This window comes from Scyliorhinus canicula, chromosome 21 (assembly GCF_902713615.1).
Source record: "Scyliorhinus canicula chromosome 21, sScyCan1.1, whole genome shotgun sequence".
In the NCBI taxonomy this organism is placed as follows: Eukaryota; Metazoa; Chordata; class Chondrichthyes; order Carcharhiniformes; family Scyliorhinidae; genus Scyliorhinus; species Scyliorhinus canicula.
In genome coordinates, this window is record NC_052166.1 from 2,374,160 (window position 1) to 2,401,191 (window position 27,032).

Here is a 27,032-nt window from a genome sequence, read left to right on the forward strand (position 1 = left end):
GGGGCCTGTCTGAAGCAGTCCATGAATAATCCATCAAGTAATTATCCTGCTACATGAGATTCATTGGCCTATTGCCTACTGTTCCTGATAACCCATCAATCAATCATTGCTCCTCCCAAGGCGGGCTCAGGTGCCCTGGCAACAGGTCATCAGCCAGCCCACTGGGCACTGAGACCCCGCCTCCTGAGACTCCATTGGCCGAAGGCCAAGGGTATGTGGAGAAAGGAGGTGGGTAGCGACACGGGGTTAAAGAATAGGCCTCCCAGACACCTGGAAAGAAAGGATTGGAAGCAAAGACTTGAAGCAAAGACTGGAAGCTTGGTGTGTGAGGTGACCCTGACCAGACCAGAAGAAAGCGAGCAGGGACCAGCCAGCGAGAATCACTTCACAAAGAGGAACTGAGAGGTTGGGCTGAGAGGTGGCAAATGGAGTTTAATGTGGAGAAGTGTGAGGTGAGGTGATTCACTTTGGAAAGAATAACAGAAATGCGGAATATTTGGCTAATGGTAAAATTCTTGGTAGTGTGGATGAGCAGAGGGATCTCGGTGTCCATGTACATAGATCCCTGAAAGTTGCCACCCAGGTTGATAGGGTTGTGAAGAAGGCCTATGGTGTGTTGGCCTTTATTGGTAGAGGGATTGAGTTCTGGAGCCATGAGGTCATGTTGCAGTTGTACAAAACTCTAGTACGGCCGCATTTGGAGTATTGCGTACAGTTCTGGTCGCCTCATTATAGGAAGGACGTGGAAGCTTTGGAACGGGTGCAGAGGAGATTTACCAGGATGTTGCCTGGTATGGAGGGAAAATCTTATGAGGAAAGGCTGATGAACTTGAGGTTGTTTTCGTTAGAGAGAAGAAGGTTAAGAGGTGACTTAATAGATGCATACAAAATGATCAGAGGGTAAGATAGGGTGGACAGCGAGAGCCTTCTCCCGCGGATGGAGGGGGCTAGCACAAGGGGACATAGCCTTAAATTGAGGGGTAATAGATATAGGACAGAGGTCAGAGGTGGGTTTTTTACGCAAAGAGTGGTGAGGCCGTGGAATGCCCTACCTGCAACAGTAGTGAACACGCCAACATTGAGGGCATTTAAAAATTTATTGGATAAGCATATGGATGATAAGGGCATAGTGTAGGTTAGATGGCCTTTAGATTTTTTCCATGTCGGTGCAACATCGAGGGCCGAAGGGCCTGTACTGCGCTGTATCGTTCTATGTTCTATGTTCTATGTTCTAACCCGCGGGACTCAGGGATCGGATCTGCAGCTTACCAAACCATCTTTGCGGGAAGTATAGTCGAATCCTGGGTGTTTCTTGTATGTATAGTGGGTAATTTATAAGTTAATTATATTTAATAAAGTGTGTTGCATTATATCTGTGTCCTACTTTCTTCTGCTCATAACTAAAGACACCTGGATAAACTTTAACTAAAGAGCTGGTTAAAGTGTCTGAATTGGACCGAAACAATACAAGGGTGAAGACACCAGGGGGTGGAGGGAGTGCCTTGCGCAAGAAATCAGGAAGCTTAAAATAACTAAATACACTCCCCCCTCGGGAGCTGATACCTCTACAGTAGCTCGTCTGGGCTGGTAAACCTACCCTCCAAAAACATACCCCTAACCTCACCCCCGCGTTTCTGCCAAGCGTGAAACAATGGGCCTGAGCCGGATGGCACAGGCGGATGGTGTCTGTGGATCGGAGCCGGACATGGGGCGGGAGTCTCCAGTCGCCGATGCCAAAGTCGCGTTCGACGATCGAGAACACCCGTTTCTGACTAAATCGGAGGTGGCGCCACTTTCACGATATTCGGCAGCAACTCTCAAACCCACGACTTCTACCATCTAGAAGGACAAGGGGCAGCCGACACGCAGGAACCCCACCACCTGGAGGTTCCCTTCCACCCCACCCACGATCCCGACTGGGAAATATATCGGCCGTTCCTTCACTGTCGCTGGGTCAAAATCCTAGAATCCCCCCCTAACTGCACTGTGGGTGTACCTACACCACACGGGGACTGCAGCGGGTTCAAGAAGGCGGCTCACCCACCCCTTTCTCAAGTGGCAATAAACGCTGGGCCTGAGCCAGCGATATCCACTGGTAGTGGGCACAGTGCTGGTACTCCTTATTGACCACCCGGTTTTCTTCCCAAGGGCTTCTTTTATACGGCTAGGTCCAGTTCAGTTTCTGATCAATGGTAACCCCCAGGATGTTGATTGTGGGGGATACAGCGATGGGAATGCCATTGAATGTGAAGGGGAGATGGTTAGATCCTCTCTTCATGGAGGAGAGGTTTCAATGTAGGAGGTAAACACTGCTCTGTCTCTCTCTCTCTGGGCCAGAGATCATAGATGTAATAAACTGCACGGGATATACAGAGTGGGGATGATGTTCCCCGTGTTACTCGAGGTGTATGAGGTACCCCGTTGGAGTGGGGTTGCTATCTCTATTAGTATAAAAGGTCGGCCAGTGGGGAACCGACTGACAGAGGGAGAGGGCCCGGTGAGGTTCAACCCATGGGAATGCGGTTGTTTAATAAAGACCTTGGCCGGATTCTCCCCTACCCGGCGGGGCGGGGGGGTCCCGGTGTGAACCACTCCGGCAGCCGGCCGCCCCAAAGGGGCGGAGGTCTCCACACCTTTCGGTGCCAAGCCCTCACATTGAGGGGCTAGGCCCGCGCCGGAGAGGTTGGCGCCCCGCCGGCTGGCATGAACGGCCTTTGGCACCACGGCAGCCGGTGCCGAAGGGACATCGCCGGCCGGCGGAAGTCCGCGCATGCGCCGGAGCGTATGGCAGAGGGAATGGGCGGAGGGAATGGGCAGAATCGGCAGAGGGAATTGGCAGAGGGAATCGGCAGAGGGAATGGGCAGAGGGAATGGGCAGAGAGAATGGGCAGAGGGAATTGGCAGAGGGAATCGGCAGAGGGAATTGGCAGAGGGAATCGGCAGAGGGAATTGGCAGAGGGAATCGGCAGAGGGAATGGGCAGAGGGAATGGGCAGAGGGAATGGGCAGAGGGAATGGGCGGAGGGAATGGGCAGAGAGAATGGGCAGAGGGTATCGGCAGAGGGAATGGGCAGAGGGAATGGGCAGAGGGAATGGGCGGAGGGAATGGGCGGAGGGAATGGGCGGAGGGAATGGGCAGAGGTAATGGGCAGAGGGAATGGGCAGAGGGACACAGCTGCTGCCTTTCTGACTTGAGCATTGGCGAACAGAATCTCAGAAAACTGTTCCCAGCACAGAGGGAGGCCATTCGGCCTTGCTTCCGTACCTATTCTGTACACGAGCAACGCGTTGAGTACCGTTTCCCCCTCACCCCGCCCACCCTTCCTTTTCCGATAACGATCCAATTCCCATTTGAAAGCCTCGATTGGCCCAGGCTCCACCACACTCTCTGTGTGGAATATAAGGAAAGTAGGAAGGAACTTAAGCAAGGTCAGGAGGGCTAGAAGGGGTCAGGAAAAGTCATTGGCAAAAGGGTTAAGGAAAATCCCAAGGCTTTTTGCACGTACATAAAAAGCAAGAGGGCAGCCAGGGAAAGGGTTGGCCCACTGAAGGATCGGGAAGGGAATCTATGTGTGGAGCCAGAGGAAATAGACGAGGTACTAAATGAATACTTTGCATCAGTATTCACCAAAGAGAAGGAATTGGTGGATGTTGAGTCTGGAGAAGGGTGTGTAGATAGCCTGGGTCACATTGAGATCCAAAAAGACGAGGTGTTGGGCGTCTTGAAAAATATTAAGGTAGATAAGCCCCCAGGGCCTGATGGGATCTACCCCAGAATACTGAAGGAGGCAAGAGAGGAAATTGCTGAGGCCTTGACAGAAATCTTTGGATCCTCACTGTCTTCAGGTGATGTCCCAGAGGACTGGAGAATAGCCAATGTTGTTCCTTTGTTTAAGAAGGGTAGCAAGGATAATCCAGGGAACTACAGGCCGGCGAGCTTCTTCGAATTCTTCGATTCAGGATCTACTCCCATTTGGAAGCAAGTGGACGTATTAGTGAGAGGCAGCATGGTTTTGTGAAGGGAAGGTCGTGTCTCACTAACATGATAGAGTTTTTCAAAGAGGTCACAAATGTCATAATATACAGCAGTATATCATGGTGCAGACACACTGATAGACACACACAGGGACCAATCAACCTGTACAAACACCGCAGCCAATCACCAGTTAGAATACACACACTATAAAGACAGAAGGCACCAAGGTTCCCGCTCATTCTGCGTGCTGCCTCTCAGTGTAACAAGAACTCATCCAGCCCAGCACAGACTCTCACCACGTGCCGAGAGAATCAACTGGCTCGGACAAGGCTTACGTCTCTAGTTTAAGTTAGCATCATTTAGACCCACAGTCATCGTGTGTTAGTTAGTTAGAAGTAGTTAATAAAATTGAGTCGAACCTTCATCAGTATTGGAAGTGTCTGTTCATCTCTCAAGTCTACACACTTCAACAAAGATGATTGATGCAGGAAGGGCAGTGGATGTTGTCTATATGGACCTCATGGTAGACGGGTACAAAAGGTGAAGTCACACGGGATCAGCGGTGAGCTGGCAAGGTGGATACAGAACTGGCTCGGTCATAGAAGGCAGAGAGTAGCAATGGAAGGGTGCTTTTCTAATTGGAGGGCTGTGACTAGCGGTGTTCCGCAGGGATCAGTGCTGGGACCTTTGCTGTTCGTAGTATATATAAATGATTTGGAGGAAAATGTAACTGGTCTGATTAGTAAGTTTGCGGACGACACAAAGGTTGGTGGAATTGCGGATAGCGATGAGGACTGTCAGAGGATACAGCAGAATTTAGTTCGGTTGGAGACTTGGGCGGAGAGATGGCCGATGGAGTTTAATCCGGACAAATGTGAGGCAATGCATTTTGGAAGGTCTAATGCAGGTAGGAATATACAGTGAATGGTAGAACCCTCAAGAGTATTGACAGTCAGAGAGATCTAGGTGTACAGGTCCACAGGTCACTGAAAGGGGCAACAGAGGTGGAGAAGGTAGTCAAGAGGCATACGGCATGCTTGCCTTCATTGGCCGGGGCATTGAGTATAAGAATTGGCAAGTCATGTTGCAGCTGTATAGAACCTTAGTTAGGCCACACTTGGAGTATCGTGTTCAATTCTAGTCACCACACTATCAGAAGGATGTGGAGGCTATAGAGAGGGTGCAGAAGAGATTTACCAGGATGTTGCCTGGTATGGAGGGCATTAGCTATGGGGAGCAGTTGAATAAACTCGGTTTGTTCTCAATGGAACGATGGAGGTTGAGGGGCGACCTGATAGAGGTCTACAAAATTATGAGGTGCATAGTCAGAGTGGATAGTCAGAGGCCTTTCCCCAGGGTAGAGGGGCCAATTACCAGGGGGCATAGGTTTAAGGTGCGAGGGGCAAGGTATAGAGTAGATGTACGAGGGAAGTTTTTTTACAGAGGGTAGTGGGTGCCTGGAACTCGCTGCCGGAGGAGGTGGTGGAAGCCGGGATGATAGTGACATTTAAGGGGCACCTTGACAAATACATGAATAGGATGGGAATAGAGGGATACGGACCCAGGAAGTGTAGAAGATTTTAGTTTAGACGGGCAGCATGGTCGGCACGGGCTTGGAGGGCCGAAGGGCCTGTTCCTGTGCTGTACTTTTCTTTGTTCTTTGTTCTTTGTTGGTACCAGTTCCAGATCCTAACCACTCGCTGCGTGAGAAAGATTCTCCTCGTGCCTCCGTCGCTCCCCTCGCAAATCGCCTCAAATATGTGTCCCTCCTCTGCTTCCCAACCCTCCCGCTAGTGGGAACAGTATCTCTCCCTCACTAGTGCGGCCCAGAGCCCCTCGTGATTTTGGACGCTTCGTTCAAATCTCTTCTCAGCCTTCTCTCTGTGGTGATATGCATCACTGTAAATACACAAGGGGTTAATGTAAATACACTATGACTAAGTAAACACTAAATGGAGCATCATGACGTGCAGACATACAGCTAATGAACACATAGAATAGGACACGACCAATGGCCAGTCAAGAGACCCAGAGGTGACACTACCACAAGGGGGCATTACACAACCCTCACAGTAGCATGGTGGTTAGCATCAATGCTTCACAGCTCCAGGGTCCCAGGTTCGATTCCCGGCTGGGTCACTGTCTGTGCGGAGTCTGCACGTCCTCCCCGTGTGTGCGTGGGTTTCCTCCGGGTGCTCCGGTTTCCTCCCACAGTCCAATGATGTGCAGATTAGGTGGATTGGCCATGCTAAATTGCCCGTAGTGTAAGGTTAATGGGGGGATTGTTGGGTTACAGGTATACGGGTTGCGTGGGTTTAAGTAGTGTGATCATTGCTCGGCACAATATCGAGGGCCGAAGGGCCTGTTCTGTACTGTACTGTTCTATGTTCTATGTTCTAACCCATATACAAGGACAGGGCACACGTGCTCTGTCTCTTTCCACAGGTGACACTTAGAGAGTAGGACAGGGGCAGATCAGAAGCATCACACCCACCACGTGGCTTAGAACAGACTGGTTAGTTAGACTGAGTTACTATAGCAAGATTAGCAGGAGAGTCGAACTCATAGAGAACTGTGCTAATGGTTCAATAAATCACACTGAACTTACTTCAACGTCTGGAGTATCTTTTGGTCAAAGCTGCATCGAGTTGCAGCCTGTGTTACCCCAGAGTACATAACACAACATGGTACCAGTAGCGCCTGTTGAATCTATATAGTTCAACTCAGCAAGATCCGTGACTACCAGCAACAGCACCCAGGCAACCCATCCACGGCAGACCCTCAACATCGCCACCTGTAAATGAGGGGGCGGAGGAGATTTACTGGGAGGGTTCCAGGGGGATGAGACGGACTTCAGTCAATGTGGGAGAGAGAGAGAGAGAGACTGGGAGAAGCTGGGATCATTCTAATCGGAGCGGAAAAGGTTGAGCGGTGCTGGGAGATGAGGAGAATTATTTTGGATGCAGGGAGTTGATGTTCTAGAAGGCGGAGGAAGCAGATTCGCCCGGAGAAAGGGGGGGAATTGGATAGATACTGGAAGGGAAACAATTGTAATCGCGGTGGGGAAAAGGGGCCAATTGGGAAGTTCCTTCAAACGGCCCGCATGAGCACCCTGAGCTCGATGAACTCCTTCTGTGCCGTCCCTGTCAACGATCCCAGAAACTGAAATTCCTCATCCCTGGAATCAGGAAAAATGACCAGGGCGGAGTTTCCAAATCTCAACATCCCCATCCGAATCCACCCCAGAGAGAGAGTCCAGCGCATCCGTTCAAATGAAGGACAGAATATTAAACCAGGCAGTAGCGCCATTTACAAAGGTTAAAGTCATTCATCACTTAAAACAGGGTCACATCCACAGTTATTCCAGCAATTTTTATTTAAGGGCACAGAAGTCTTGACAGCTGTATGTGTGTGTCTGAGTCTGTGTGTGTGTGTGAGTGTGTGTGTGTGTGAGTCTGTGTGTGTGTGAGTGTGTGTGTATGTCTGAGTGTGTGTGCGAGTGTAAGGTGTGTTTGTGTCTGAGTCTGTGTGTGAGTGTGTGTGTGTGTGGGAGTGTAAGGTGTGCGTGTGTCTGAGTCTGTGTGTGAGTGTGTGTGAGTTTGTGTGTGAGTGTGTGTGTGAGTGTGTGTGTGAGTCTGTGTGTGTGTGAGTGTGTGTGTGTGTGTCTGAGTGTGTGTGCGAGTGTAAGGTGTGTTTGTGTCTGAGTCTGTGTGTGAGTGTGTGTGTGTGTGGGAGTGTAAGGTGTGCGTGTGTCTGAGTCTGTGTGTGAGTGTGTGTGAGTTTGTGTGCAAGTGTAAAGTATGTGTGTGTGTGAGTGTGTGTGTGAGTGTGTGTGTGAGTGTGTGTGTGAGTGTGAGGATGTGTGTGTGAGGATGTGTGTGCTGGGCGTGTGTGTCTGAGTGTGTGAGTGTGTGCGAGTCTGTGTGTGAGTGTGTGCGGGTCTGTGTGTGAGTATGTGTGTGTGAGTGTGTGTGTGAGTGTGTGTGTGAGTGTGTGTGAGTGTGTGTGTGAGTGTGAGGATGTGTGTGTGAGGATGTGTGTGCTGGGCGTGTGTGTGCCTGTGTGTATGAGTGTGTGTGTGTGTGTGCGAGTGTGCACCTGTGTGTGTGAGTGTGTGTGTATGAGTGTCTTTGTGGCTCTGCGAGTGTGAGGATCTGTGTGTGTCTGTGCGAGTGTGAGGATGTGAGTGTGTCTGTGTGAGTGTGAGGATGTGAGTGTGTGCCTGCGTATGTGTGTGTCTATGTGAGTATGTGTGTGTGTGCTGTGTGAGTCTGTGTGTCTACAAGTTTGTGAATGCGTGTGTAAGTGTGTGTGTCTGTGAATGTAGGTGCCTGTCTGAGTGTTTGTGTGAGTGTGCAGGTGAGTGTGGATATCTGCGTGAGTGTCTGCCTGCGTGAGAGTGAGTGTGTGAGTGAAAGTGAGCACGCCTGTGTGTGTATGAGTGAATATGTGTGTCTGCGAGTGTATGTGTCTGTGCAAGTATGTGTGAATGAGTAAGTGTGCGTGTGTGTGAGTGAGTGTTTGGAGTGTGAGTGAGTGTGCACGAGTATGTGTGTGTAGTGTGTGTCTAAATGTGAGTGAGTGTGTGAGAGTGTGAGTGTGTGTGTTAGTGAGTGTGAGTGACTGTGAGTCTGTGGTGTGTGTGAGATTGTGAGTGTGTGTGTTAGTGAGAGTGAGTGAGTGTGAGTGATTGTGAGTCTGTGTGTGAGATTGTGAGTGTGTGCCTGTGAATGTGTGTGAGTGCATGTGATTGAGTAAGTGTGTGTGTGTCTCTCAGTGTGATTGAATGTGCGTGAGTAAGTGTGCATGTGATTGAGTGAGTGCATGAGTGAGTGCTTGTGAGTGTGTGTTTGCGTGTGTTTATCAGTGTGAGTGTATGGGTGAGTGAGTGTGTGCACGAGTGTGTGTAATTGTGAGTATGTGTAAATGTGTGTGAGTGCGAGGGTGGGAGTGGGAGTGAGTGTGGGTGAGTGAACGTGAGTTAGTGGGAGTGTGGATGAGTGAGTGTGTCAGTGAGTGTGTGCGCAAGTGTGAGTGAAGGTATGAGTGTGAGTAAATGTGAGTGGGTGTGAGTCAGTGTGTCAGTGAGTGTGAGCGAGTGTGAGTGTGAGTGAAGGTGAGCATGGGTATGAATGCGTGAATATGATTGAGTATGTGTGCATGTATTTTGAGTGTGTGAGTGAGTGAACGTGAGTGAGAGTTATTGTGAGCGAGTGCGGGTGTGAGTATGAGTGTGTGAGTGAATGGGAGTGAGTGCGAGTGAGTGATGATAAGTGAATGTGAGTGTGAGTGAGTGTGAACAAGTGTGAGTGAGTGTGGGTTAGTGAATGTGAGTAAGCATGAAGGAGATTGAGTGAGTGAGTTAACTGAGTGAGTGTGTGAGTGTGTGTGAATGTGAGAGAGTGAGTGTGTGTGTGAGCGATAATGTGAGTTAACTGAGTGTGAGTGGGTGTAGGAGTGCGAGTGAAAGTGAATGAGCATGTGAGTTAATGTGAGTGTGACTGAGTGTGAGTGAGATGTGTGAGTGAGTGTGAGTTAATGTGAGTGTGACTGAGTGTGAGTGAGATGTGTGAGTGAGTGTGAGTTAATGTGAGTGTGACTGAGTGTGAGTGAGATGTGTGAGTGAGTGTGAGTTAATGTGAGTTAGTGTCAGTATATGTGTGTGAGTATGAGTGAGTGTGACATTAGTGTGAGTGAGTGTGAGCGTGAATGTGAGAGAGTGTGTGCGAGTGCATATGCGTGAAAGTAAGTGAGTGAGCGTGAGTGAACGTGTGAGAGTGAGTAAGTGTGAGTGAGCATGAGTGTGAGTGTGTGTGACTGAGTGTATGTGAGTGAGTGAACATGTGAGTGAGTGAGCATAGGTGAGCGAGTGAACGTGTGAGAGTGCAAGTGAGTGAATGTGAATGTGAGAGCATGAGAGTGAGTGTGTGAGTGAGCATACATGAGTGCAAGTGTGAGAGTGAGTCTGTGAGTGTGAGAGCGTGAGTGTGAGTGCATATGAATGAGGGTGAGTGAGTGTTTGAGTGAGTGTGTGAGTGAGTGATGATGAGTGAATGTGTGAGAGTGAGTGAGTGTGAACAAGTGTGAGTGAGTGTGAGTGAGTGTGTGAGAGTGAGTGTGTGAGTGAGTGTGAGCTGGGTAAACAGATCAGTTCACACGTTCTGCAGGTTAGTGTCAGTCCCTCCTGTCCAGGCCATTACGTGGCCCTGTCTTCATTCAGTGTCGATCCCGCTCTGCCCTCCACAGTGCGGTCCTTCTGCTCCCTCAACCCCACCTGGTTTGTGACACAAGATATTTGTACAACGTCAAAACTCAGCCACAACCATCAGTTTCAAAGTTAACCACTCCCCACTTCTCCTCCCAAGGGTCCTGGACAGACACAGGTGGTTCACCCCAGCAGCTGTTGTTCACAAATGCAGTAGGTCTGCGATGGCTATTCGACTTTGGGGGGCAGTATTCTAGCAAATCCAAATCTGTCCCAAATTGACAGGCACACCGGCTAAAAGATCAGTGACATAAATGACTCGTCCCCTCCTTAGTGCAGGGAAACTGAACGACAATTTAGATACAGAGTAAAGCTCCCCCTACACTGTCCCCATCAAACACTCCCAGGACAGGTACAGCACGGGGTTAGATACAGAGTAAAGCTCCCTCTACACTGTCCCCATCAAACACTCCCAGGACAGGTACAGCACGGGGTTAGATACAGAGTAAAGCTCCCCCTACACTGTCCCCATCAAACACTCCCAGGACAGGTACAGCACGGGGTTAGATACAGAGTAAAGCTCCCTGTACACTGTCCCCATCAAACACTCCCAGGACAGGTACAGCACGGGGTTAGATACAGAGTAAAGCTCCCTCTACACTGTCCCCATCAAACACTCCCTGGACAGGTACAGCACGGGGTTAGATACAGAGTAAAGCTCCCTCTACACTGTCCCCATCAAACACTCCCAGGACAGGTACAGCACGAGGTTAGATACAGAGTAAAGCTCCTCTACACTGTCCCCATCAAACACTCCCAGGACAGGTACAGCACGGGGTTAGATACAGAGTAAAGCTCCTCTACACTGTCCCATCAAACACTCCCAGGACAGGTACAGCAGGGGATTAAATACAGAGTAAAGTTCCCTCTACACTGTCCCCATCAAACACTCCCAGGACAGGTAGAGCACGGGGTTAGATACAGAGTAAAGCTCCCTCTACACTGTCCCCATCAAACACTCCCAGGACAGGTACAGCACGGGGTTAGATACAGAGTAAAGCTCCCTCTACACTGTCCCCATCAAACACTCCCAGGACAGGTACAGCACGGGGTTAGATACAGAGTAAAGCTCCCTCTACACTGTCCCCATCAAACACTCCCAGGACAGGTACAGCACGGGGATAGATACAGAGTAAAGCTCCCTCTACACTGTCCCCATCAAACACTCCCAGGACAGGTACAGCACGGGGATAGATACAGAGTAAAGCTCCCTCTAGCCTGCCCCCATCAAACATTTAAATTGGGAACTTTATCCCGATCCCATGTGGTTTTGATTCGACAAATTGGTACAAATTCCCTCAGACTCAGTCCCCTGTGAACTCTGTGCTGATTGCCTCAGTGACTGAGCGAAGGGGAGAAACTGAGTGATTTCGTAGAGAATTCCTTTTCTCAGTAATTGTTTCTCAGTGGTAAATTAGAAATATGCTCTCCCCCCCCCCCCCCCCCCCCACACACACACTGGGTGGATAAACCGATTTACCGTATTTTCCCGTTTGTAAAAGATGAGCCAGAGACCAAACACAATCCCCACGGTGCCAATCACAAAGCCTATTACACAGATGCCAATCTGTACAGGGTCTTGCCGATCGTCTGATGTTGATTCTGCAAATCAAAGGGATTTGATTAGCTAAATTGTGGATGTGTAAGTTCGCGGGCCTGCATCAATGTTTGCATATGCGTCTACATGTGTGTGCGTGTTTGCGTCTGTCCGTATGTGTGTGTTTATATGAATTTGTGTCAATATGTGTCTGTTCTCATGAGTGTGGGTATTTGTGACTGCGTATATTTGTGACTGTGGGTTGTGTTTTTGACTCTGTGTGTTTGAGACTGTGTTTCTTTGTGACTGTGTATGTGTGTTCATGACTGTGCATGTGGGTTTGTGACAGTGTGTGTGTTTGTGACTGCGTGTGTGTGTTTGTGACTGCGTGTGTGTGTTTGTGACTGTGTGTGTTTATATGAATTTGTGTCTATATGTGTATCCGTTCTCATGAGTGTGGGTATTTGTCACTGCGTATGCTTGTGACAGTGTGGGTTGTGTTTTTGACTCTGTGTGTTTGAGACTGTGTGTTTGTTTGTGACTGTGTATGTGTGTTTATGACTGTGCATGTGGGTTTGTGACAGTGTGTGTGTTTGTATCTGTGTGTGTTTGTTTGTGACAGTGTGTGTGTGTTTGTGACTGTGTGTGTGTGTTTGTGTCTGTGTGTGTGTTTGTTTGTGACAGTGTGTGTGTGTTTGTATCTGTGTGTGTGTTTGTTTGTGACAGTGTGTGTGTTTGTTTGTGACTGTGTGTGTTTGTGACTGTGTGTGTGTGTTTGTGACTGTGTGTGTGTGTGTGTTTGTGACTGTGTGTGTGTTTGTATCTGTGTGTGTGTTTGTTTGTGACAGTGTGTGTGTGTGTGTGTTTGTGACTGTGTGTGTGTGTGTGTTTGTGTGTGTGTGTGTGTTTGTTTGTGACAGTGTGTGTGTGTTTGTATCTGTGTGTGTGTTTGTTTGTGACAGTGTGTGTGTTTGTTTGTGACTGTGTGTGTTTGTGACTGTGTGTGTGTGTGTTTGTGACTGTGTGTGTGTGTTTGTGTCTGTGTGTGTGTTTGTTTGTGACAGTGTGACTGTGTTTGTTTGTGACTGTGTGTGTTTGTGACTGTGTGTGTGTGTTTGTGACTGTGTGTGTGTGTGTGTTTGTGACTGTGTGTGTATGTGTTTGTGTCTGTGTGTGTGTTTGTTTGTGACAGTGTGTGTGTGTTTGTGACTTCAGTGATGTTTGTGGGCGGAGCTGGGCTGTGGCTGTGTGAGGTGTTTCGCTTTCAGTTTTGGCTGCTGTGGACTCAAAGCGAAAAGTATTGTCTTTGTCTTTCTCTGTTTTTATTTCTCAGAGCTGTTCCATTAAAAATCACCTTGTTGGTGGCTTCGGAGATATAGTTGCTTTCCGGAAGGAGTTTGCTGATTGGAAATTGTATACGGATTTCAGGAACAAGATCAGTCTTAGTCAAATGAGAATACAGTGTGCTGAGCAACACCCTTGAAAAGGGGTTTCTGGTTTTAATTGGATTTTGTTTTTGAATTGGAGCAGTTAAGGGGGAATTCATTAGTGTTATACATAGATTACTGTAGCTGTGTCAGGACATGTTTGTAATTGATAAAAGTTATTGCTGTATGTTTATATATATAGATGTTAACTCCAATCTTAGAATAAACCTTGTTTGTGATTAAAAGCGCCTAAGAAGTCTGATGAATCACACCTCGTGAAGGCTCGTGTGCTCATCCCAGCCAAATTCAACATAAGTTACAGGTCAGGTGGACTTCATAATACACTTTGAAGTTTCTGAACCCTTGCCCATAACACTGTGCGTGTTTTTGTATCCTGCAACCAGAGGGGAAGAGCTGCAACAGAAAACATGTGTGGCGCGATGGAGAAGCTCACCCTATGCGTGTGTTTGTGACTGTGTGTGTGTGTTGTGACTGTGTGTGTGTGTTGTGACTGTGTGTGTGTGTTGTGACTGTGTGTGTGTGTTGTGACTGTGTGTGTGTGTTGTGACTGTGTGTGTGTGTTGTGACTGTGTGCGTGTGTTGTGACTGTGTGTGTGTTTATGACTATGTGTGTGTTTGTAAATATGTATGTTTTGTGATGGTTTGTGACTGTGCGTGTGTTTTTGACTGTATTTGGACTGTGTGTGTTTATTACTATGTGTGTTTGTGACTGTTTGTTTTTAACAATGTGTTTGTTGCTGTGTGTGTTTGTGACTGTGTTTGTTTGTGACAATGTGTTTATTACTGTGTGTGTTTGTGACTGTTTGTTTGTGACTATGTGTTTGTTGCTGTGTGTGTTTGTGACTGTTTGTTTGTGACTATGTGTCCGTTGCTGTGTATGTTTGCGACTGTGTGTTTGTGAATGTATGTGTTTTTTAACTGTGTGTGTGGGTCTGTGACTGTGTGTTTATGACTATGTGTATGTGTTTGTAAATATGTATGTTTTGTGAAGGTTTGTGACTGTGTGCGCTCTTTGACTGTATTTGGACTGTGCGTGTGTGTTTGTGACTGTGTGTTTGTGACTGTGTGTTTGTGACTATATTGGTGTGTGCATGTTTGTGACTGGCGCTGAAGGGCCTCCGCCGGCCGGCGTGACTTGGCGCATGCGCGGGAGCAGCAGCGTGTACTGGCATCATCCCAGCGCACAGGGGGGGTTCTTCTCCACACTGTGTGTGTGTGTTTATAACTGTGTGTGTGTGTGACTGTGTGTGTTTATAACTGTGTCTGTGTGTGACTATGTGTGTGTGTGTGTGTGTGACTGTGTGTGTGACAGAGACAGTGTGTGTGTGTGTGGCTATGTGTGAGACTGTGTGTGTGTGTTTATAACTGTGTCTGTGTGTGACTGTGTGTGTGTGTTTATAACTATGTGTGTGACTGTATGTGTGTGTTTATAACTGTGTGTGAGACTGTGTGTGAGAGAGAGACAGTGTGTGTGTGTGTGGCTATGTGTGAGACTGTGTGTGTGTTTATAACTGTGTCTGTGTGTGACTGTGTGTGTGTTTATAACTGTGTGTGTGACTGTATGTGTGTGTTTATAACTGTCTGTGTGTGACTGTGTGTGTGTGTTTATAACTGTGTGTGTGAGACTGTGTGTGTGAGAGAGACAGTGTGTGTGTGTGTGTGGCTATGTGTGAGACTGTGTGTGTGTTTGTAACTGTGTGTGAGACTGTGTGTGTGTGAGACAATGTATGTGTGACTGTATGTGTGAGACTGCGTGTGTGTATTTATAACTGTGTACGTGTGAGACTGTGTGTGTGACTGTGTGTGTGTGACTGTGTCTGTGTGTGCCTGTGTGTATTTATAACTGTGTACGTGTGAGACTGTGTGTGTGACTCTGTGTGTTTGTGACTGTGTGTGTGTGTGACTGTGTGTGTATTTATAACTGTGTGTATGTGAGACAGTGTGTGTGACTGTATGTGTGAGACTGTGTGTGTTTATAACTGTGTGTGAGACTGTGTGTGTTTATAACTGTGTGTGAGACTGTGTGTGTTTATAACTGTGTGTGAGACTGTGTGTGTGTGACTGTATGTGTGAGACTGTGTGTGTGTTTATAACTGTCTGTATGTGCCTGTGTATTTATAACTGTGTACGTGTGAGACTGTGTGTGTGTGTGAGACTGATCACGTGGAATGTGAGCTGCCCCTGAACGGGCCGGTCAGGAGGTCCCATCTGTTCTCGCATCTAAAGGGATTAAACGCTGATGTGGCTACTTTGCAGGAGACGCATTCAAAACTTGCTGACCAGACGAGGTTAAGGAGGGGATGGGTGGGCCAGGTGTTCCACTCGGGGCTAGACTCAAGGACCAGAGGGGTGGCAATTTTGGTGAGTAAACGGGTGGTGTTTGAAGCAGGGAGCATCGTGGCAGACAAGGGGGGGGGGGGGGGGGGGGGTAGGTACATAATGGTGAGTGGACTCCTGAATATTATTATGATACCCTTGGAGGGAGGGGATGTAGAAGTAGTGGCTGCAATGGATGCGGAGAAGGCCTTTGACAGGGTGGAGTGGGAGTACCTGTGGGAGGTTTTAGGTAGGTTTGGATTCAGTGAGGGATTCATAGAGTGGGTCAAGCTACTATATCAGGCCCCCATAGCGAGCGTGTCCACAAACTGGCTGAGGTCGCAGTATTTCAGGCTGCACTGAGGGATGAGGCAGGGGTTCCCGTTACTATGTGCCCCGGCAATCGAGCCGCTGGCCATGACGCTGAAGACTTCGAGGAACTGGAAGGGGCTGGTCCGAGGGGGGGGAGGTTTCCCTCTACGCGGATGACCTGCTGTTGTATAGTTCGGATCCGCTAGAGGAGATGGGGGAGGCCATGCGGATCCTCAGAGACTTTGGGAGCTTCTCGGGGTACAAGTTGAACGTGGAGAAAAGTGAGCTGTTTGTAATCCACGGCAGGGGCCAGGAGGAGAGACTGGGGCAGTTCCCGCTCAAGCTGGTGGAGAGGAGCTTTCGACATTTAGGTATACAGGTGGCTAGGAACTGGGACGCCCTTCACAGGCTCAACTTGTCTCGGCCGGTCGAGCAGATGGAGGGAGACTTCAAAAGGTGGGACGTGCTCCCGCTTTCCCTGGCGGGAAGAGTGCAGACTGCCAAGGTGACGGTTCTTCCCAGAATCCCGTGTATTTTTCAGTGCTTCCCCATTTTCATCCCCAAATCCTTTTTCAAGCGGGTGAATAGGATTATCACGGGATTTGTGCGGGCAAATAATACCCTGTGAGTCACCTCTCACCCCCCACCCAACCCCCCCCACGCCCTGCGTTCCCGTGCCTATAGGTTCCCTGCCCACGCTCTGCCCCCCTGCGCCTATAGGTTCCCTGCCCACGCTCGGCGTTCCCGTGCCTATAGGTTCCCTGCCCACGCCCTGCCCCCCTGCGCCTATAGGTTCCCTGCCCACGCCCTGCCCCCCTGCGCCTATAGGTTCCCTGCCCACGCCCTGCCCCCCTGCGCCTATAGGTTCCCTGCCCACGCTCTGCCCCCTGCGCCTATAGGTTCCCTGCCCACGCTCTGCCCCCCTGCGCCTATAGGTTCCCTGCCCACGCCCTGCGCCCCTGCGCCTATAGGTTCCCTGCCCACGCCCTGCCCCCCTGCGCCTATAGGTTCCCTGCCCACGCCCTGCCCCCCTGCTCCTATAGGTTCCCTGCTCACGCTCTGCGCCCCTGCGCCTATAGGTTCCCTGCCCACGCCCTGCGCCCCTGCGCTTATAGGTTCCCTGCCCACGCCCTGCCCCCCTGCGCCTATAGGTTCCCTGCTCACGCTCGGCGTTCCCGTTCCTATAGGTACCCTGCTCACGCTCGGCGTTCCCGTTCCTATAGGTTCCCTGCTCACGCCCTGCGTCCCTGCGCCTATAGGTTCCCTGCCCACGCTCGGCGTTCCCGTGCTTGTTGGTTCCCTGCCCACGCTCGGCGCCCCCGCGCCTATAGGTTTCCTGCGCCCCTCTTCGCCCGTCGCACCGGTCAGGAATGAAGCTCGGACCGAAACACCCCCGGAGTCCACCCTCATACCCACACCGACCGTCACCACCCAGCCACCCGAAGAGGCTGCAACCCCGGTGCTCCGCTGATCCCAAAGGACGACTCGGCCACCGGACCGGCTCAACCTGTAGACCCGTCACCCCCGCCGGACTTGATTTTTTTTACAGGGGGTGAATGTGGTGAATTCATACTGCATTGTAATTCACACTGTATTGCATTGCATTGTATTATGTCCTTGGGGGCCCTGTCTGTGAGCTGTTGCGTGGTTCTGCCCATAGGGGGAGATGAGGAGATTGTACAGGGCTCCACCCTTGGCTCTGCCTATGGCTCCTCCCACTACCGGAAGTATAAAGTGCTACAGCCGTGAGCCTGCTCTCAGTTCTTCTGGTCGCAGGCAGGCTCAGTTGTAAGACTATTAAAACCACAGTTTACTTCCAATCGTGTCTCTAGTGAATCGATGGTCACCAATAACCCCTCCTAGCCTTTTTGGACCCTAAGGGCAATTTATCGGTGAATCCACCTAACCTGGACGTCTTTGGGCTGTGAGAGGAAACTGGAGCACCCGGAGGAAACCCACGCGACACAGGGAGAACGTGACCCAGCAGGGAATCGAACCTGGGACCCTGGCGCTGTGAAGCCACAGTGCTAACCACTTGTGCTACTGTGCTGCCCTGACAGGGTGGTAGAGGCGGGAACTCTAGCAACAATTAAGAAGTATTTAGACAAGGTGTTTGAGGACTTTTCTAGGGACTTATATAAGTCGAAGCCACAGAGGGTGTCGGAGATGAGGGTATTTCTGGAGATACTGGAGTGTGCGGAGGTGGGAGCTGAGGAGAGGGCCGGTTTGGGGGAACTATTGAGGGTGGAGGAAGTGCAGGCAGCAATAGATGCTGTAGGGCAAGATACCGGAGCCGGATGCATTCCCGGTGGAGTTTTATAAGAAGTTCAAGGGTAAGATGACGCCGCTGATGGGAGAAATGTTTGGGGACCCGATGGGAAAGGGAGGATTGCCGGAGGCGATGAGTCAGGCATCCATTTCATTATACTCAAAAAGGAGAAAGGTCCGGTGGGTCATACAGGCCCATTTCCCCACTGAATGTGGACGCCAAGATCCGGGGGAGGGTGTTGGCGCTGAGGCCGGAGGAGTGTCTCCCGAAAGTGGTGGAGGAAGATCACAGGGGGTTCAGCAAGGACAGGCAGCTGTCGGTGAATATGCGGTGGCTGCTGAATGTGGTGTTTTCTCCGGCAGAGGGGAGGGAGTTAGAGGTCGTGATGGCGTGAGGTTAGGAACAGCTATTTGTGGAGTGGAGTTAATTGTTTGCGGTGCCGGAGAAATTTGGGATTGGGCCTCAGTTTGTGACGTGGGTGAAATTGTTTCTCGAGGACCCGACAAAATGTGTGCAGACGAATGATACCAATTTGGGTACTTCCCAATATTTTGGGGAAGGAGGCAGGGACGCCCCATGTCAATCGCACTGGGGATTGAGCCCCTGGCTATTGGGTTGAGGGGCTGGGATTTATGGAAGGGGATAGTGAGGGGGGGGGAGCACAGGGTGTCTCTGTACGCAGACAATCTGCTATTGAACATTTTGGACCCGGGCTCATCGGTGAGGGACATGATGGGGTTGCTAAGGAAATATGGGGCGTTTTCGGGGTACAAATTAAATTGAGGGAAAAGCAAATATTTTGTGCTGCCATCTCCAGGTGCAGGGGCTGGAGTTGGAGGGTTGCATTTCTGGAATATGCAGGTGCGGAATTTGACAAGAAAGGTTTTCCTGGGTTTTCTGGTGGCGACTCGCTCCTCGTTGTTGGAGGAAGTGCTGTCGGGAGGGGGAGGGGGGCTGGAGAGTGGGGTCGCCGATCGACAGCAGGATTATGGAGGAGGACAATATTGTGCTCTGTGATATGGCCGCTGTAATGAGATGCACAGAATATCTGTTAGTTTAACAGAAAGATGATTTATCAACAAACACGTGGAATGATAACTAACCAATAACTGTACAGACAATAACCACTAAACGGATTCAGAGAATTCTACTGGAATACTGTGTGACTATCCTCTGATACGTCCTACTACCAACCACCGGGTATCTCAAATCACGTGAAGAATATCTGGCGCCACCAGCTGGTTGGAGGTTGCATCACTGAGTATCTACAAAACTGTGCACAGGCATATCACCACATCCCCTTTCCTTTGGAAATGTTAATGTTAATAATTAAGTATAACTGTGTCTTACAAAAACATGATCTATAATTACTATTTTACACATGTTATAGATATATATATATATAACTGTGCTTTAATTACCATGATATGCCTAAATAACTTGTCTCTAGTGAACAGCTTGTTGTAAATCTACAGCAGAATCGCCCCATTGATCTTCTGGGCTCTTATCAGCTTCCCGGCATCACTTTTGTTTCTGGTACATCGGTTTTCTTGCAGGATTTTGTTTTTTAACCCCATGTTTAGCCTCTTGACTGGCTGGTTCCTGAAGACCGGTTTCCCTGCTGGCCTTACCTGTATCACCAGCTTTGTTACCTTTTTAACAGAATGCTCTTTTTGCATCGTTTTGTACTTTCCGTTTCTGGCCTCTCGGCCACATTGCCGATGTCTTCCTGTTCAGCATCAGAGGTAGGACTCACTGTATCTCCCACTCTCGTCACCTCGTCACTCCCGCCAAACCACAGGTATCGCGTTTCATAGTCGTCCTTACCTAGCTCACCATCTGAGTCTCCGCTTTTCTCATCGAGCTCAGGATCCTCGCAGATATCATCGTAATAATGGTCATCGGAGTCATTGTAATCTGCAATGGTTTCTCCTGTAAAATACCACAGTGCACACGGAATAATGTGTTCACGCAAAAGGCCACCCACTTCGAAGTCATCAGCGAATTCCGCTGCAGAATGTTTACTGAACACTCCGTGTTCTGGAACTTCAGGAGGACTGAAGAAGTTGAAGAATGATTCGGTACGGTCTTCATGACTGTTTTACGAGCACTCCGCCCATTTTGCTTCTGCTTCGTTTTCAGTGTGCCATTTTTTTCCTTCTTCCAGTCGATCTGACACCCTGTGCATCCCGTGATTTCCGGTTCGTCAAAGAATGAGAAATCAAACTCGTCAGTCCGCGATTCTATCTGGTCACTTTCGTTACTACCTCATTTGTGAAATACTCATTGGGCTCAAACGTAAACTCCAGAGTGAATCTCATTGGCTGTTCAAGCTCTGAACATTTAACGTTCACCTCTTGTAGCTGCTTTAATACGGGCTCTTCAGGCTCGTGTACGATGTCACTGAGCACATACACGTTCTTAATGACGGCCAACCAGAAATGTGGATTTCCCGTCGGCTCTTCCATCTCTTCATCTGATTTGTCATCCTCCGCCCTGACGTTCGCTTGTTTCTCATTGTTGTTCTTGTCCACAATGAAAGACGGAATGATGTGTTTTGTCGTGGACCCATAATGCGAGCTCACATACACCCAGCATCTCAATCTCTTTCCCACTGTCGTACATCAGCAGTCTCGACTGATTAACCTCCAGCCCATGCAAATCGGACAGACTGAGGTTGGCCCTCATTCCCGTGTCGAGGTGGCATTTTATCAACGTGTCGCTCAGTATCATGAGGGTCATCCATCTGGTTCTGATGATATTGGGTTTCTGATTATTATTGTCACAATTGGTAGGGCAGCACGGTGGCACAGTGGTTAGCACTGCTGCCTCACGGCGTCGAGGTCCCAGGTTCGATCCCGGCTCTGGGTCACTGTCCGTGTGGAGTTTGCACATTAGAACATAGAACATAGAACAGTACAGCACAGAACAGGCCCTTCAGCCCTCAATGTTGTGCCGAGCCATGATCACCCTACTCAAACCCACGTATCCACCCTATACCCGCAACCCAACAACCCCCCTCTTAACCTTACTTTTTTTAGGACACTACGGGCAATTTAGCACGGCCAATCCACCTAACCCGCACATCTTTGGACTGTGGGAGGAAACCGGAGCACCCGGAGGAAACCCACGCACACAGGGGGAGGACGTGCAGACTCCACACAGACAGTGACCCAGCCGGGAATCGAACCTGGGACCCTGGAGCTGTGAAGCATTTATGCTAACCACCATGCTACCCTGCTGCCCCATGACTGCGTGGGTTTCTCCCCCACAACCCAAAGCTGTGCAGGGAAGGCGGATTGGCCACGCTAAATTTCCCCTTAAATGGAAAAAATGAATTGGGTGCTCTAAATTTATTTCTAAAAAGTAATTGTCAGAACTGGTCCATTAGTCTGCTTCACTTTTTATGGTCGGACTCATTGTGTCCTTGGTTGAAATGAGATCAATGGAGAACTGTTCTTCAGAGCACATCTCATTACCTGCGTTGACTGATCTTGTTTGGTCCACTGTCGGGCGCAAAAAACATTGTTTCGCAAAATGATTTGTGTGCCCGCACTTGGAACCGACTTTTCCAAATGCCGGACGTTGCCTTGGCCCATGACGATTGCCAAATCTCTGGCATAAAATGACGGACCTGGTCAGCTGCTTAAAATGGCCGCCTGCACTGAGATGCTTTTTATTGAACTGCGTCACAGACGGTGCTGGCGTCTCCGGCTATATTGGCATCAAAATGTTTCAAGCTGAGCATACTGATCTTCTCTGCAGCCAGCTCAATCGCAAGGCAGACCTTGACAGCATTTTCTAATTTCAGGGCTTCCTCACGTAACAATCTCTTCCAGAATCTATCATTCCATATCCCAAACACAATTTGGTGGCGGATCATCGATGGCTTTAGATTACTGAAATTGCAGGACTGGGCCCTCAGCCTCAAATCGGTTACAAAGCTATCAAAAGATTCACCAGGATTCTGGGTACACGTACAAAATATGTATCTTTCAAATGTTTTGTTTTCCTCCGAAGAGCAATTCCTCGTCGTAGCTCTGGCTTTCCTCTTCTCTATCAAAACCAAAGGTATTTCTATTGCTTGAGGACCTGCAGCAACACAATGAGCCTCTCGTCAGGCTGTACCTGCAGGCCAAGGGCTGAAATGGAAAGTCTAAATTGCTGCTCGAAAATGTGCCAGTTTTCATCTACGTTACCCAAGATTTGAAGCTGGTGAGGTGCCTTTAAACCTTCCATCTCGATCTTTGCCATCGTTTGTTGCGTCGTGTTGCAGATCGCCGTAGTTCACCAGGTCGGCGGAGGAATCTCTTTTCGTTTTAGGCCTGTTTCGCTTCGACGTCTCTGTCGTTATCTTTAAACATTCTGCACACTTGGTACCATGTTATGTTCTGTGTGATGGCTATTGCAATGAGGTACACAGAACATCTAGCTGTTTAACTATAAAGATGATTTATGAACAATCAAATGGAAAGAGAAATAAGAGAAAACAATACAAACAAATCAATATTAAATGGATTCAGAGAACTATACGGGAACTACTCAAACTGTGACTATCCACTCAAACGTCCTACTACCAACTGGTGGGTATCTCAAGTAACGTGAAGGATGTCTGGGCCACCAGCTGGTTGGAGGTTGTATCATTAGCTATCTACAAAACTGTGCACAGGCATTTCACCACATTACTGCACCCCACTGTTAATGGTCAATGTATCCCAGTGTTAATATTCACTGTACCCCAGTGTTAATGTTCACTGTATCCCAGTGTTAATGTTCACTGTACCCCAGTGTTAATGCTCACTGTATCCCAGTGTTAATGTTCAATATACCCCAGTGCTAATGTTCACTGTATCCCAGTGTTAATGTTCACTGTATCCCAGTGTTAATGTTCACTGTATCCCAGTGTTAATGTTCACTGTACCCCAGTGTTAATGTTCACTGTACCCCAGTGTTAATGTTCACTGTATCCCAGTGTTAATGTTCACTGTATCCCAGTGTTAATGTTCACCGTACCCCAGTGTTAATGTTCACTGTATCCCAGTGTTAATGTTCACTGTATCCCAGTGTTAATGTTCACTGTATCCCAGTGTTAATGTTCACTGTATCCCAGTGTTAATGTTCACTGTACCCCAATGTTAATGTTCACTGTATCCCAGTGTTAATGTTCACTGTACCCCAGTGTTAATGTTCACTGTATCCCAGTGTTAATGTTCACTGTATCCCAGTGTTAATGTTCACCGTACCCCAGTGTTAATGTTCACTGTATCCCAGTGTTAATGTTCACTGTATCCCAGTGTTAATGTTCACTGTATCCCAGTGTTAATGTTCACTGTATCCCAGTGTTAATGTTCACTGTACCCCAATGTTAATGTTCACTGTATCCCAGTGTTAATGTTCACTGTACCCCAGTGTTAATGTTCACTGTATCCCAGTGTTAATGTTCACTGTATCCCAGTGTTAATGTTCACCGTACCCCAGTGTTAATGTTCACTGTATCCCAGTGTTAATGTTCACTGTATCCCAGTGTTAATGTTCACTGTATCCCAGTGTTAATGTTCACTGTATCCCAGTGTTAATGTTCACTGTACCCCAATGTTAATGTTCACTGTATCCCAGTGTTAATGTTCACTGTACCCCAGTGTTAATGTTCACTGTATCCCAGTGTTAATGTTCACTGTACCCCAGTGTTAATTTTCACTGTATCCCAGTGTTAATGTTCACTGTATCCCAGTGTTAATGTTCACTGTATCCCAGTGTTAATGTTCACTGTATCCCAGTGTTAATGTTCACTGTATCCCAGTGTTAATGTTCACTGTACCCCAGTGTTAATGTTCACTGTATCCCAGTGTTAATGTTCACTGTACCCCAGTGTTAATGTTCACTGTATCCCAGTGTTAATGTTCACTGTACCCCAGTGTTAATGTTCACTGTACCCCAGTGTTAATGTTCACTGTATCCCAGTGTTAATGTTCACTGTATCCCAGTGTTAATGTTCACTGTATCCCAGTGTTAATGTTCACTGTATCCCAGTGTTAATGTTCACTGTACCCCAGTGTTAATGTTCACTGTACCCCAGTGTTAATGTTCACTGTATCCCAGTGTTAATGTTCACTGTATCCCAGTGTTAATGTTCACTGTATCCCAGTGTTAATGTTCACTGTATCCCAGTGCTCATGTTCACTGTACCCCAGTGTTAATTTTCTTTTGTGAGGGCCACAAAGAATCCAGCACGAGTTGAAGGATAGAAAGAAATAACATTTATTTACAATAAGATATATACGGCACAGCAACAGCAGCAACTCCCTTGCTGCTCCCTCTCCTCTAGCTGGTTCCAAACTGGCCAGCTTTATTTATGCAGGGAGTCTGCTAATGATTTCTCCGCCCCCCTCATTGGGGAAGCTCATACTCCCAAAGGATTGTGGGATTGCCATTAGTCCCCAGCCAATGGTAAGCAGGCAGGTTATAACATCCCTCCCCCCGCAAAGCCCAAGGAATCCACCGAAGACCCTGGCGGAGGAGGGTGTCGGACTCGTTTTGCCGCAGGCCGGACACCATTTGCACCAGGCGCTGGATCGGGCGGCGTGTAACGAGATGGAGACCAGCGCTTCCGTGATGAACGGCGTAACGGTTGTACATCCACGGCCCGTGGGCCCGAGGATTCTCCCTCTGAGGCGTCATGTCTCTCCATCTCAGTCGGAGTCTGCTGCCTCCGTCATCTCGGCGTCTCTACCTCCACGCGGTTCTGTCACGGCCTGCGCAGGCTTTGAGTGCGGCACCAGAGGAAGATTGTGAGGAATACTTTCCATTGTGTCTAGTCTCTGCGGCTGTAGGAATGAGTTCCGGAGTGGACCGAACATGGTCCACATGTTTGTGCTGGAGACGACTCTGGGCTGGCACCTGGTCAGAGTCAGGGCCCGTTTGGCGAAAGATTACGCCCGGGACCCACTGGGCACCACCAGCAAAATTCCGAACGAACACTGGGTCACCGGGCGTAAACTGCCGAATCGGCTGATGCCGAATAAAACCATGTCCCTGCCGTTCTTGTGTGCGGCGTACTTTTGCGCCAATGTCCGGGAAAACCATGCTAAGGTGGGTGCGAAGTCTCCGGCCCATTAGGAGTTCTGCGGGAGCTACCCCAGTCACCGCATGGGGGGTGGTCCTGTATGAAAACAAAAACCGAGCCAGTCTCGTGTCCATCGACCCGGAAGACTGCTTCTTTAGGCCTCGTTTGAATGTCTGCAATGCGCGCTCCGCCAACCCATTTGAAGCCGGGTGGTGAGTGGCAGTGCGGATATGGCGTATGCCATTCATCTTCATGAACCTCGCAAACTCCTCACTTGTCAACGGAGTGCCGTTGTCCGTGACCAGCACCTCGGGGAGGCCATGCGTACTGAAAGACAAACGCATCTTCTCGATTGTTACGCAGGATGTTGTGCACCTTATGCACCTCTAGCCATTTAGACTGGGCATTGATTAATAGAAGGAACATGGATCCTTGAAAAGGGCCGGCAAAATCCGCATGGAAGTGCGCCCAAGGCCGCCCTGGCCATTCCCAGTGATGGAGGGGCGCGGCCGGCGGAAGCTTCTGATGCTCCTGGCAAATGGAGCAGTTTTGGGCCACCTTCTCAATGTCGGTGTCGAGGCCTGGCCACCAGACATAACTCCGGGCCAACATTTTCATTTTGGTCACAGCTGGATGCCCGTTGTGCAAGTCTCTCAGTATCAGCTCCTGTCCTTTTTCCGGGACAATCACACGCGTCCCCCACAAAAGGATGCCGTCTTCCGCGCTGAATTCGGACAGCTTGGAGGAAAATGCCCGCAACTTGCCTGGGAGCTGTCTAGGCTGCCCACCATACAGGACTATGTGCCGAACCTTTGACAGAACTGGCTCCGTCTGGGTCCACTCACGGATCTGTGATGCCGTGACAGGAAAGGTGTCCATAAAATTTAGGGTTGCAACCCCCTCACCGGTCGTGGGGGTCGACATGGGGCCGGTCAATAAAGGCAATCGGCTCAGTGTATCGGCATTCCCTATCTGGGTTCCTGGTTTGTGCTCCAGAGAATACTCGTATGCAGCGAGCAACAAAGCCCAGCGCTGGATCCGTGCGGAAGCAATGGGTAGTATTGGCTTATCCTCTCGGAAAAGTCCCAGCAGAAGCTTATGATCAGTCACGATAGTGAAGTGGCGGCCATATACGTACTGGTGGAAGCGTTTCACAGCAAAGACCACTGCCAGGCCCTCCTTCTCGATCTGCACGTACTTTTTCTCCGCTGCAGTCAATGTGCGGGAGGCGAAAGCTCTCGGCCGCTCGGCCCCGTTCTCTATCTTATGGGACAGGACGGCCCCAATACCATACGGGGATGCATCACATGTGACGAGCAAAGTCTTTCCAGGATCATAGTGGATTAGTAACCCAGACAATTACAATTGTTGTTTTACCTGCCGGAAAGTGGTTTCTTGCGGCTGACCCCAAACCCAGGTGTGATTCTTCTTTAGCAGAAGGTGCAACGGGGCCAGCGTGGTTGCCAGATTGGGCAGGAACTTCCCGTAATAGTTTACGAGGCCGAGAAAAGAATGAAGATGCGAAGTGTCAGTCGGGGCGGGTGCCTGTTGAATCGCGCGCACCTTCTCTACGACGGGGTGCAAACCTTCGCGGTCCACCCGATAACCCAGGTAGACTACTTCCTTCACCTGAAAGACGCACTTTGTGCGACGTAAACGGACTCCAGCCTCCGAAAAGTGCCGAAGGACAGCCTCCAAATTTTCCAAATGTTCCTGCTCCGACGTCCCTGTAATCAAAACGTTGTCTAAGTAGACAGCGACACGCGGTAAACCTCTCAAAATGCCCTCCATAACGGGTTGAAAAATAGCGCTGGCAGAGGATACTCCAAAGGGCAACCGTGTATATT

The 27,032-nt window shown here is 49.3% G+C and overlaps 1 protein-coding gene across 1 annotated transcript in view; it reads right to left on the bottom strand.

Annotated features, from left to right (window-relative positions):
• Nucleotides 1–27,032, bottom strand: part of LOC119955890 (H-2 class II histocompatibility antigen, A-K alpha chain-like) — a 45,878-nt gene that overhangs the window by 1,014 nt on the left and 17,832 nt on the right. The window contains exon 4 of the mRNA XM_038782546.1: nt 11,721–11,842. Within this exon, the coding sequence (XP_038638474.1) occupies nt 11,721–11,842 (122 nt within the window). The remainder of the gene's footprint in view (nt 1–11,720; nt 11,843–27,032) is intronic.